Source organism: Onychostoma macrolepis, chromosome 15 (genome assembly GCF_012432095.1).
Source record: "Onychostoma macrolepis isolate SWU-2019 chromosome 15, ASM1243209v1, whole genome shotgun sequence".
NCBI lineage: Eukaryota > Metazoa > Chordata > Actinopteri > Cypriniformes > Cyprinidae > Onychostoma > Onychostoma macrolepis.
Window position 1 is genome coordinate 30,656,289 of NC_081169.1, and position 14,105 is coordinate 30,670,393.

At 34.1% G+C, this 14,105-nt stretch overlaps 1 protein-coding gene across 1 annotated transcript in view; it reads left to right on the top strand.

Annotated features, from left to right (window-relative positions):
- Positions 1–13,664, top strand: part of clpb (ClpB family mitochondrial disaggregase) — a 44,902-nt gene extending 31,238 nt beyond the window's left edge. The window contains exons 7-16 of the mRNA XM_058799615.1: positions 1–43; positions 3,873–3,950; positions 5,649–5,704; positions 5,788–5,832; positions 7,177–7,338; positions 9,001–9,157; positions 9,234–9,307; positions 9,394–9,513; positions 10,199–10,303; positions 12,269–13,664. The exon at positions 1–43 is cut by the window's left edge and continues 72 nt beyond it. Of these exons, the coding sequence (XP_058655598.1) occupies positions 1–43; positions 3,873–3,950; positions 5,649–5,704; positions 5,788–5,832; positions 7,177–7,338; positions 9,001–9,157; positions 9,234–9,307; positions 9,394–9,513; positions 10,199–10,303; positions 12,269–12,487 (1,059 nt within the window). The 3' untranslated portion in view covers positions 12,488–13,664. The remainder of the gene's footprint in view (positions 44–3,872; positions 3,951–5,648; positions 5,705–5,787; positions 5,833–7,176; positions 7,339–9,000; positions 9,158–9,233; positions 9,308–9,393; positions 9,514–10,198; positions 10,304–12,268) is intronic.
- Positions 13,665–14,105: the final 441 nt, after the last annotated feature.

The window sequence follows — 14,105 nt, forward strand, 5'->3', positions numbered from 1 at the left end:
CACATCATTGGACAGGAAGGAGCCATCAATACAGTCGCATCAGGTACACACACACACACACACACACACGAGCCCCAGTGCATGATGGTCCGCACAGCTCCAGGCTTGAGTGTCTGTTTGCTCAACTCTGCTGATTGCATTGGCATCTAGTAAATGCTCTGTTTGGACTGGACAGTCCTGAGAGTTACGTCTGTGAGTGTCTTCCTTTGATTTCCTCTGTGTGTGGGTGCAGATAATTCATTAATACAGAATTGAGTGTGTGTGTGTGTGTGTGTGTGTGTGTGCGCGCGTGCGCGTGTGCGTGCGTGCGATTGAGTGTATTACGCAGCTGCTCCAGAGTTTCGTCTGCTTCATAACTCGATTACTGCTCCTTCCTGCCGGCGTCTCCGCCTTCCATCACTTCCTGTGTCGTTCTGTTTCCAGCAGATCGGTTGACTCTCTCCAGTCCTCATGTTTGTTGTCTCTCCTCATACTTCATTTCTTTTCTTTGATTTTTCTTTTGTGCATGCGTGTGTGTGTGTGTGTGTGTTTCTCCTCTATGAGTCCCAGGACAGACAGAGAGACAGATATGAGTTAAAACACAATAACATACACCTCTAATAAATACTGAACACACACACACACACACACTGAGGGGTGTTTGTTTATCGATCAGTGAGCTTTTACAGAAGTGTAAGTGTGTGTGTGCGCGCACGCGCATATGGGGCAGAGTTTTTCTAAATTTTGCACGGTTTGAACTCTGAACAACCCTATTGACTTGTTTATGTATTGAATTCAGTGCCTAATTAGAAAGATTGCAATAAAGCAATATTAATTGAATGTTTGTAAACATTTTATTTTTATTTATTTACTAGTATTTTACATTATTTCTGAATGTAATGATAAAATGCAACTTACAAAACAAATTCATAACAAAATTATTATTATTATTTATTCCCAAACACAAGTTTTTATTTTTTATTTTTTTACTTATTTACTGGTATTTTACACTTAAACACAATGCAATATATAAGAATTTATATATATATAAATGAATGTATATAAGTTACATTTGTGCAGTTCATGCCTTTATTTAAACTGGTATTTTATGTTTTCTGTACATGATGCCAGGATGCTCCAGGTTGATATTCTGGTCTGTAGAGATGTTTTTGATCAGCTGCTCTTCTGATCTTGGTTCTGCGTGTCCATCAATAGTGAGACGGCTGTCCTTGATAGATAGAGAGAGACAGCAGAGGAAATAGTGACGCTTTAGTGAGCCCAATCTCTGCCTCTGATTTGATAAATGGACAGTTATTGCTGTGGCAAATTGTCCCGAAAGCAATTGGATCCCATCAGCACTGTGATAAAACCAGCGTTATTGATCTGTGAGAGCTGATATAGTGAATACATCGGCCTGAGTCACAGACACACGCGTGTGCACTGCTTCTACTGCAATTAAACACACACACTTCTGCATACATAACCTCTGAATATATTTTAATGATCTGATGCAATGAAGCTGCTCTTGTGCATTTGATCAACTTGAACCAATGTTATTTTAGCATTGATCTACTGTAGTTTTTGTTCATATTTTGAATTCGTTATTTTTTTATTTTCTGTTTTCACTTTAATTTAAGATAATTTGTTGTTTTTGTATTTTATCAATTTTACAATATATTTATTCATTTTTATTTATCTATTATTTATTATTAATTTATTTACACTAAAATAAAATGAGAAATAGTTCCTTTTTTATATTTAATTTCAGTTAATATTTATTTTATTTCAGGTAACAACATTTTTTATGATTTTAGTTTTAGTTAACGATAATAACCTTTAACTTTCATAACCCTGACTTTTTACAAGTATTTGTTGGTTTATAGCACTGAAATACTCATGTCAAGTCATGTCTAAATGCCCGTTTAGTGAGTATTTATTGGTTATGTCTTAAGTGAACGTAATGAATACTACCAATCAAAAGTTTGGAATAATTATAATGTTTCTGAAAGAAGACTTTTCTGCTCACCAACGCTGCATTTATTTGATCAAAAATACAATAAAAACAATAATATTGTGAAATATTATTACAATTTAAAGGAAATGTTTTCTATGTGAATATATTGTGAAATGTCATTTATTCCAATGATGCAAAACATTAACAAATCTTAATTATTCCTTAATTTAACCTGATTTCCTGTAAAAATAACTATATTGTGATTATATTATCGTTATCATAAAATGCAATTATTCATATTGTGATATTATATTTAGGTCATATTGCCCATCCCTAGTTGTCATACAATAAAGTGTTGATGATTTTATTATTCATGCATTGTTTAATTTTTTTTTTTTTCTTTCACACTCAAACACAGTCAAACAGTTATTAAGTTCGAGACAAATGTGAAACGACACACACACACACACACACACACACAGAAGAAGCTGTGGATTGATTCTGGGTTTTGCTCTCAGGGCTAAAGGTTATTGGTGGTGATTATTTTCACTAATGTCATTACGGTCCTCCGTCCCGAGACACAGACAACATCACGCTACACATACATCACCGCACGTGTGTGTGTGTGTGTGTGTGACGTCCTGATGCCTTTGAAATGTTCTGTCTCCAGAAGGACAGTGTGTGTACTAAGTGTTACGGGATGCTGTGTGTGTGTGTGTGTGTGTGTACTTCTCTTTTTGTGCATTCATTTTTCTAGTCAGTCAGAAAGTAAACAGTCCAAAAATAAAATAGGTGGGGGGGGGGGACACACAAACACACATAAAGACCAAACCGCATTTCATCTGATCTGAAATTTTATTTACTAAATTTAAAACCTACATCTAAAACAAAAAACATTACTTAAAAATTTAATAAACTTATATAAATATATATATATATATTTTTTTTACTTTTATTTTAGCATTTATCATTTTATGTACACACACATATTACGTAAACAAAATTTTTTATTTTGGATGCGATTAATCGTTTGACAGCACTAATTATTATTGTTAATAATTGTATCTTTATTAAGTATTAGTGTGTTTTATCATATTTCTGTTGCTGCTGTTTTATAAAAGCAATAACAGAGGCACTGTGTGTTACTGTGATTTTACCACAGTTTATAGACCTGATCATAGAAAGCCTGAAATATTAAACATTTAAATTGTGATTTCCAAATCTGGAAATGTTTCATTTTGTTCATCTGTAAGATATCACATCGTCTCTAACAGTCTCTATCCAGTAATAACAACTTACAAGTCATTTGTTTGTACAGTCTACTTAACCATCATTTGAGCCAAATTTTATTTTTTTTAATGGTAAAAATGTTTTCTGTTAGGGTCAGTGTGTAGGTTAGTGTTAGGTTTTAGTATTTATGACTAGCTGTATATAAAAGCAGTAGAAGTCTATGGAATGAACCCATTTAGAGAGCTGAGTAAACGAGTGTGTGATGCTGTTACTTTAAAGACAACTGAATGATTGTTTGTACGCAGCTCAACACAGATAACACAAACATATCTGCTGTAATGACGTCTGATGATCACACACACACACACACACACGTCAGATCAGCACTAGCGGCAGAGGACACACACACACACACATATGCGCTGGTTGCCATGGTGAGCGTGTGTTATCGTGCCGCGTCTCTGCTGGATCTATTCTAACTTGATTTAGTTGCTCCAGCATTGCAGCAGCGTAATGAAATTAGTGTGTGTCTAATGGTGCAGAGAGGCCTGTCTCGCTCTCGTCTGTCTCTCTCTCCGTCATTCTGTCTTCCCTCACTCTTTGTCTTTTATTTTTTAAAAGCGTTTGCTCTCGTCCGGTCTGTCTGTCCTCCTCTCATTACCGTCTGTCTGTCTGTCTAGAGTTAATTATTGTCTGTTTTTCTCCACAGCTATTAGGAGAAAGGAGAATGGCTGGTACGATGAAGAGCATCCCCTTGTCTTCCTCTTCCTGGGCTCATCTGGAATCGGTAACTTCTTTCTTTTCCCAACAATATTAAGCCTGTATCTCTTATATTATAAGTCTCTTTTTGGGAATAAAAGCATCTGTTAAATGCATAAATGCAAATCTTGGTTTGTTTTGTTGTTCATCCAGATGCACAAGTGTGTTTCTCTTCAAATAGTCTCACAGGAGTTTTGTAAAATTCTCCTATCGGAGGTGATTTACAGTCTAATATAAAATTCATAGATGCGTTTATTCACCAGATCTGTCATTTATGTGCACGTGATGAACATAAACGCATTCAGTAGTGGAGTCAGACAGGCCTCTGGCGTGATCTACGTCCTGCAGTCACACCGTATGATTATTTACCGCACGTCAGTCGACTTCTTTGTTTCTGTTTTTTTTTTTTTTTTTATGCAAGACACTACAAGATGTCTTCTTTCAGACTAGTAGAAAGAAAACATCCTAAATACACATTTAACTGTTTTTATTATTGCACTTTATCTATTTGCGTCTGTAGATTTCAATTACAATGCATATTTATACATGAACAGGCTGTTTTCTTGAATTTATTTTTAAACTTCAGCAGCACTTACATACACCAAATCTTAGAGTTTTATTTCTATCTATATTCTGAAGGTTTTTACTGAAGGGTTTGTTAATATATAATTCAGACGGATTTATAAAACATTTTTTCCTTAAAAACACAGCAAAAATACATATCTTTAAAGGTTATGAGTTTGTTTCTCCACTTCAGCAGCACTTACAGACACCAAAACTTAGAGTTTTATTTCTGTCTATATTCTGAAGGTTTTTACTGAGGGGTTTGTTCATGTATCATTCACACCAATTTATACAACATTTCATTTCTAAAAACATAGTGAAAATGCATTTTTTTCGGTTTATTGATGGTATTTTCTGATTTATTGAGTGATAAAAACAGATATCTAAAATCCCTTCTATAAAAACCTTTAACTCTAATATGTCAACATAATCAAACAAAATTTTTGCACCTGGCATTATCTGGTGTTCAGATCTATTTTCTGGAAATTTGTGCAAATTAGTTCATATTTAATTCAATATTGCATAATTTGCATATTTAAACAACAATTCATACAAAACAACTATCTTAATGTACTGTGATTATTAAACTGTGGAAAATATTAAATCTATTTGTTATCTAACTATTACCTGTGCTGTCTCTGTTTAAATGAAATACACTCAAGTTTTGAGCATAAGCATAAACCCACAGAGGCGCACAGAGACGATCTGGAGTCGTGAGTGTTTGTTTCATGCGCTTTGATTGATGAAGAGACGTTTCTCCTATCGCCAGCGGCATGTCTGATCACTCGCCATCAATATTCAACAAGTCCCTCCACTTACCATATATGCGTTTATTAAAATTCATAAGAGCAATATTTACTCTCACAGACTACATTACCCTGAGAGAAGAATGAAGGGAGAGATGACGGACACACATGCCACGAGACGCCAGTAAAATAAACACACGGCATGAAGTGATCTCTCTCCCTGACTGGAAAGAGTCATCTTGTCTCACAGAGAGACCTCAGCATCTGATGCTGCGGTCGCGTCATAATGAGTCAAATCTGCTCACGTCTTCGTCAAACTCTGTCTGTCACGTGACCGCTGTGATATTTCTAGCATTTCTGGTTTTATTGTTTGATGTAATTAATTGCATAGAAGCAAATAAATGTTGTTTTTGCAGGTAAAACTGAGCTGGCCAAGCAGGTGGCGCGATACATGCATAAAGACATTAAGAAGGTCAGTCAGTAAATAAGCCGCCTCTGAAATTATTGGCTTCTCAAGAAGGGAAAATTACAAGATTCTGTTGCTCTTTTATACAGGGTTTCATCCGGATGGACATGTCTGAATTTCAGGAGAAACATGAGGTGAGACACACACACACACACACACACACACACACACAGCACAGAATTCACAGTCAAAGTGTCTCAGTAACTGGATTTTGAAGGATGTTCAAAAAGAACCAATGCATTTGTCTGCCATTAAATGAGATGTGTTAGTATTCAGATTGTTTAACCAAATTGCTCAGTAAAATGACATCAGTTGATCTGAAAGAGAATTAGAAGACAGTAGAAGACGGACGTTTACAGAAGGGATTCCCAATTGTTTTTGTCAGCCAAAACTTTAAAAATTAAAAATTTACTTGACATCCCCTGATAGATTTTAAGTTAATATTTCATTTTTATTTTTAATATTAATAATATTATATTATTAATTGTTATTAATGGTCACAACATACGTCATCTTTTTGTATTTCATTTAAATTTAAATTATTACATTTTAAATATTATTTATTTTAATTTTAATGACATTTTATGATTTTGTGCATTTTAATTACATTTTGTATTTTAATGAGTTTTATTTTTAATATTTACAAATTGTACATTTTGATTTAACTCATTTTTTGTAAAGTGTTGCTCTGTTTTTGTTTTTATAAATGTATTTGTTTTTATTTAACATTTTATGATTAATACATTTTGGTTTTATTTTTATTGTTTTTATTTAAATATGTATTTTTATTGTACATTTGTCTGAATTAATTTGTTTTTGCAAGTGTTTTATTTTGATAGTTTTTATTTGACTATTATTTATTTACTTTGACATTTTTATGATTTAATTTTTTTGTTTTTATTTTGAAATTATTCATTTTGATTTCACATTTTTATGATTTAATTAATTTTTAGTAAGTGCTTTTTTTGGATTGTTTTTGTTTTAAAATTATTCATTTAAAATTTATAGATTTTTTTAATTGAATTAACAAGTTTGAGAAAACCTGACCTACACTAATATCTGCTGTGGAGTACCTGCAAATGCATAATGTGCTTGTCGTGTTATGAATTGCATACAGTAATGTTGTGTGAAGTTGAGCTTGTGTATCTAGAAGTCTGTTTCTGGTTTAGCAGGAGCAGATCGCTGCGCTCTGAACAGAGGTTGTCTTCTACTGTGATTCTCCTTCATAAGCCGTTTAGTCTCACTGTTACACAGTGACCTTAGACTGAGCCTAAACACACACACAATTCAATCACACACTCTTATTGTATTGATAGAGGACTGTCACTGTCACTCTGCTGGGCTGGATGAACGGGGTGTGTGTGTGTGTGTGTGTTTTGATCTAATCATGGAGTTGATCCCCTCAGAGGTCAGATCTGCCCAGTTCGCATCTTCTTTGTCTTTCATGTCTATGTTCTGTCTTCCTCTCTCTCTCTCAGGTGGCGAAGTTCATCGGTTCTCCTCCAGGATATGTGGGTCATGAAGAAGGTGGTCAGCTGACCAAACAGCTCAAACAGTGTCCGAACGCCGTGGTTCTGTTCGACGAGGTGGATAAAGCTCATCCAGATGTGCTGACCGTCATGTTACAGCTCTTTGACGAGGTACAGGTTCACTTCAAAGTCATCTGTGAGAACAGACTGATTTAGTACCATAATATCCAACTTTATATATAGAGCTGGACGATAATAGAGTTATATAGAGCTGTGTGATAATATAGTTAATATCCAACTTCATATATAGAGCTGTGCGATTAATATAGTTATATATCCAACTTTATATATAGAGAGCTGTGCGATAATATAGTTATATATCCAACTTTATATAGAGAGAGCTGTGCGATAATATAGTTATACATCCAACTTTTTATATATAGAGGTGTGCGATTAATATAGTTATATATCCAACTTTATATAGAGAGCTGTGCGATAATATAGTTATATATCCAACTTTATATAGAGATAGCTGTGCGATAATATAGTTATATATCCAACTTTATATAGAGATAGCTGTGCGATAATATAGTTATATATCCAACTTTATATAGAGAGAGCTGTGCGATAATATAGTTATACATCCAACTTTATATATATAGAGGTGTGCGATTAATTTAATATAGTTATATACCCAACTTTATATATATAGAGGTGTGTGATTAATATAGTTATATACCCAACTTTACATAGAGATAGCTGTGCGATAATATAGTTATATATCCAACTTTATATAGAGATAGCTGTGCGATAATATAGTTATATATCCAACTTTATATAGAGATAGCTGTGCGATAATATAGTTATATATCCAACTTTATATAGAGAGAGCTGTGCGATAATATAGTTATACATCCAACTTTATATATATAGAGGTGTGCGATTAATTTAATATAGTTATATACCCAACTTTATATATATAGAGGTGTGTGATTAATATAGTTATATACCCAACTTTATATAGAGATAGCTGTGCGATAATATAGTTATATATCCAACTTTATATAGAGATAGCTGTGCGATAATATAGTTATATATCCAACTTTATATAGAGATAGCTGTGCGATAATATAGTTATATATCCAACTTTATATAGAGAGCTGTGCGATAATATAGTTATACATCCAACTTTATATATAGAGCTGTGCGATTAATATAGTTATATATCCAACTTTATATAGAGATAGCTGTGCGATTAATATAGTTATATATCCAACTTTATATAGAGATAGCTGTGCGATAATATAGTTATATATCCAACTTTATATAGAGAGCTGTGCGATAATATAGTTATACATCCAACTTTATATATATAGAGGTGTGCGATTAATTTAATATAGTTATATACCCAACTTTATATATATAGAGGTGTGCGATAATATAGTTATATATCCAACTTTACATATAGAGAGCTGTGTGATAATATAGTTATACATCCAACTTTATATATATAGAGGTGTGCGATTAATTTAATATAGTTATATACCCAACTTTATATATATAGAGGTGTGTGATTAATATAGTTATATACCCAACTTTATATAGAGATAGCTGTGTGATAATATAGTTATATATCCAACTTTTTATATATAGAGCTGTGCGATAATATAGTTATATATCCAACTTTATATAGAGAGTTGTGTGATAACAGCTGTGATAATAATTAGGATTATGATTATTTAATAATATTATATTATATATAATATTATTGTATTATATAGATTCTAGACCGTTTCCAGATGAGATTGGTGTTTGTTTGTCTCTGTGGTTCAGGGTCGACTGACTGATGGGAAGGGCAAGACTATCGAGTGTAAAGATGCCATCTTCATCATGACGTCTAATGCAGCTAGTGATGAAATTGCCCAGCATGCATTGCAGCTGAGACAGGAAGCTCAGGAGCAGAGCCGCCGGCGTCTGGCTGAGAATCTAGGTGAGCAATTACACCTGACATTTAACTTTACATTTACAAGAAAGTCACGTTTGATGACCTGCTTCTGTTCCTGCAGAAGATGTTCAGAAGAGCGAGAAGATCACCATCTCCAACACGTTCAAAGAGCAGGTGATCCGCCCCATCCTGAAGGTAATCCACGATCCTCGTTTGTTTCTCACCGGAGCTCAGTGATTGGTTGCTAATGTGTCATCGGATTATCTGATTGGTGCTTACAGGCTCATTTCCGACGGGACGAGTTTCTGGGGAGGATCAACGAGATTGTTTACTTTCTTCCGTTCTGTCACTCTGAACTCATTCTGCTGGTCAGCAAGGAGCTCAACTACTGGGCCAAGAAGGTGAAGACACACGAAACACAGAAACCAGTTGATCCTGTGACTTTAAACACACACACACACACACACACACCGGGATCAATAGCAGCCTGCTGCTCTGACGACTGTAATCATATTAGTGAAGTTAACATGTGGTCTATTCATAAATATTTAAATACGTATAAAACTTAATATCTGTCAGGCGTCTGCCTGCAGGGACAAACACGCTTGTTCAAGACCTTCAGTCATACAACTGTGTGTGTGTGTGTGTGTGTGTGTCGTTTGAAATATGTTTATACCAGCATAAAAATCAACATGATCTGATATGTTACAGTGACAAAATAACAAGCTTTGATGTTAAACAACATGTTATTTGATATCAATAGTATTATAAATGATATTATTTATTTTTATAATATAATTCTAAATATATTATAAATTATAATTAATTATGAGTAAAATGACTATAGATAGATTCTAATATTATTAAAACATTTTATATATACATATATATATATATATATATACACACACACTAAGTATTATATATAATGTTGTATTATAATGCTGTTATTATATTATAATAATAATATATTTTCAGAATCAGAATGAGCTTTATTGCCAGGTATGTTTACACATACAAGGAATTAGTTTTCGTGACAGAATTCGATTTAATAAGAGTTGTTTTGTTTTGATGGTTGTGTTCCAGGCCAAGCAGAGGCACAACATCACGCTGCTGTGGGAGCGTCCCGTGCTGGAGCTGCTGGTGGGAGGCTATAACCTGCATTACGGAGCACGCTCCATCAAACACGAGGTGCTGATCAATCCCTGCTAATCACTGATCAATACCAGCAGTCAGGAGATTAACTGAGCTTCAGAATCCCGAACAACACTGATAATCAGAAATGTTTATTGAATCAGCATATTAGAATGATTTCTGCCACGCCCACATCTCATCATCCAATCAAGAACTGTTCCGCAGAACCAAGTCCCGCCCTTCATTTGTTTCACTTGGATGCAGATGTGCTGCTTCTGTTACATTGTAACGTTAAACAAACCAAACCTGTTTACATGTGTATCAGTGTGGTTTGCGTTCAGAAATCTCTGCGGTGTTGTCTGTAGTGATTGACGGTGTTGTTCCGAGTGGAGTTGTGTGTTTAGAAGAATTTTATGGGGAAGATATGCAACTTCTGTGGGTGTGAAAGAAAAGCAGTGTAACTAGTAGTGCAACTAATTACTGTTGCCAGAAAGTAATAAGTAAAGTAATAATATTACTTTTGAAAGGAGTAACTAGTAATGAGTAAAATATAGGGATGTAACGATATTATCAATACCGTGATATCGCGATAGCAAAACTGTCTGGATATCATCGTGGTCACATGATGATCTAAAACAACAGATCTTCTGAGCAAAAATAAAATATATTTAAACGTCTTATTCTAACATAAGAGGTGTTTAAAGTTGTGTTTCGGGTCATTATGTTTTGGCGCAGTATCTGTCAAACGAACTCAATATGCTTCATCTCTTCATCAAGTCGTTCGGACGATCAGCTCGTGATCCGGTGTTTTCCGCGTCTCAGAACGGCTCCGTTCTCACTGAATGAATGCAGTCGACTCCTTTATTACACGTTCTGTGAGTTTATTGTGCGTTTGGGACGCCACAGCCACCGGTTCTGCTTTATTTCAGCGGCAGATGATTACAGCGTTTCACTAGATTTGTAGCGAGACGTGTTTTTGTGAGTCTGTTTTCACTGAAGCTGGAGTTTCCTTCAAAATAAAAGCTTAAAGTGCAGCATTAATAGCAGTCTGAATTCAAAATATCTCTTTCAAGTGTAGAAATTAGGAACGAAGTATTGTAATTTCCCTGCTGTAGTGTAAAGCAAACATAATGTACCTATGAAATATTCATTTTCATTTATTTTACAGTGCAGTTGTTTTACAATACATGGCTATTACTGTCATTGTTGTTATTATTCTAATTAGTTTGTCTTCCTAAAACACCAGCGTGAGTGTAATTTAGACCGAGACACTATATCACAAATAAAAAGAGGGTTGAGTCCCCTTTAAAGTTCAGCTACAAGTCAATTCACTGACTTTTTTCTGACTTAAGTTTTCTTAGTTAAGAAACATGGGCCGCAGCTCTTAATTTTGACTCTCAAAGTGCACTTGATAGAATAATTTAACTTTAAAATGTACAAAATTCTTCATTTGTCTTTTTATTTTTAAATATCGCAATAAATATCTCATCGTGGACTTCATATCGTGATATTATAATACCGTGAGGTTTTGATATCGTTACATCCCCAGTAATATACCATATGTGGCTCTGGAGCACAAAACCAGTCATAAGGGTCAATTTTTGGAAATTCAGATTTATGCATCATCTGAAAGCTGAATTAATCTTTCCATTGATGTATGGTTTGTTATGATGACAATATTTGTCTGAGATACAACTATTTGAAAATCTGGAATCTGAGGGTGCAAAATAATCTAAATATTGAGAAAATCACCTTTAAAGTTGTTCAAATGAAGTTCTGAGCAATGCATATTACTAATCAAAAATGAAGTTTTGATATATTTACGGTAGGAAATTTACAAAATATCTTCATGGAACATGATCTTTACTTAATATCCTAATGATTTTTGGCATAAAAGAAAAATGTATAATTGTGACTCATACAATGTATTGTTAGCTATTGCTACAAATATACCTGTGCTGCTTATGACTGCTTCTGTGCTGCAGGGTCACATATTAGATGTTTTGTTTGTTGCTTGTTTAGGTGGAGCGGCGGGTGGTGAATCAGCTGGCCGCTGCGTACGAACAGGAGCTGCTTCCGAAGGGCTGTACGCTGCGTCTGACCGTCGACGGAGCACAAGAGAAGGATGGAGCTCCAGCTCTGCGTCTGGAGGTGGTGGGTGAAGACAGCACCGCCCGAAAACTGGACATCCGCCCGCCGCTGAACCCCGAGGATGTGACACACACCCACCAACATCACTGAGACTCACAGACAGTGTTTGTCTGCTAACGCATCGCTCACACACACATCAGATTATTGACAGAAACATAAAAATGACGTATGCAGACATACCTGTAACATTAATAACACACATAAATCACAGCAGCTTTATGATGTTTGTAATAATGCAGATCTCCATCACGCTTCCAGAGCGTTTGTCACGTGTACAGACGTATAGATGTGTGTGTTTATGGAAGTTAAAGTATATTAAAGTCATGTGATCACTGATGTTCTTTGTTTTCATCAGGTGGATGTGTTCATCAAAGTGAATTATATACTTTAAAACGCAATGGAGATAATTTATGTTTCTGTGCTTATTGTAAATGATTCATCATCTTTATTCCAAAGAAAAACAATAACACTTTACAATAAGATTTAATTTCGTAACATTGCTTAACTATATAGTTAACAAGAACTAACAATGAAAAATTATTCTAAATATTATATATATTTTGAAAATATGTATATACATTTATATATCTATATTATGATATTTTAGATTATATATAAATATAGTTAATATATAAACATAACATATTTTTCTTAAATATATACACATCCATGTGTTTGTATTTATATAGACATAATAAATATACACAGTACACACACATATATTATGTAAACAAAAAAAATCTTTTTGATGCGATTAATGGTCTGCCAGCACTAATACTGTGTAATACTATATAATATCATGCAATGTATTAATGTTAGTAAATGTTAATTTCAACATATTTGTTACCATTAGTTCATGCAAATAACGAGCAAACAATGAGCAATTGTATTTGGTTACACTTTATTTTATTGCGTGTACTTATGCATTTAAATACTAAGTAATATTAATTAGCTGCATGTATTTGCTATATGCTTAGGTTAGGTTTAGGTCTAGTTGTGTGTAATTATGCATAATTTATTGTTATTACTATAGTAAGTACATGCAATGTGAAAAAGTGTGACCTTGTATTTTTATTTACTAACTAAATCTAAAATATATATTGCTCGCTGTTAATTCATGTTAATAGATTAACTAATGTTAGAAAATGAGACCTTATTGTAAAATGTTACTGAAAAATGTCTTCATAATCTGAATCACAGTCTATAACACTGAATGTCATTCACATCAGTTTCCTCGTGGAGACAATAAATCCAGTCCTGCTCTGCATTTTGTCTTAAATATTGAGTTATACTTTAAATTTATGTCAAATTACAGAAGCAAAATTGGTTGGCATGTTGATTTTAACCACAAAAAAACCACAGTTTCTTATGATTCAAGTGATTAGAAGAGAAACTGCACTGATAAAGTCTTGAAACATGAGGATCTTCAGGTGCTTTTGTGTAAAACATCAGTGTTTTGTGTGTTTCTTGCAGGTTCACTCAGTCATTTACATGTTTAACTGCAAACCAAGTTTTTTTTTTTATTCTTGTACACAAAGCTAAATAATGTTGAGAAAGTCGAATCTCTCTCGACTGACGGCTGTTCTTTGACCAGGTTTAGTTGAGGAATGTCGTGATCTCTGTGGGTCGTAGTCGAACACCAAGAAACATGCAGCGGGAATGTGTTTAAGAATGTGTGTGTGTGTGAGTGATGCAGGAGGAGGAATGC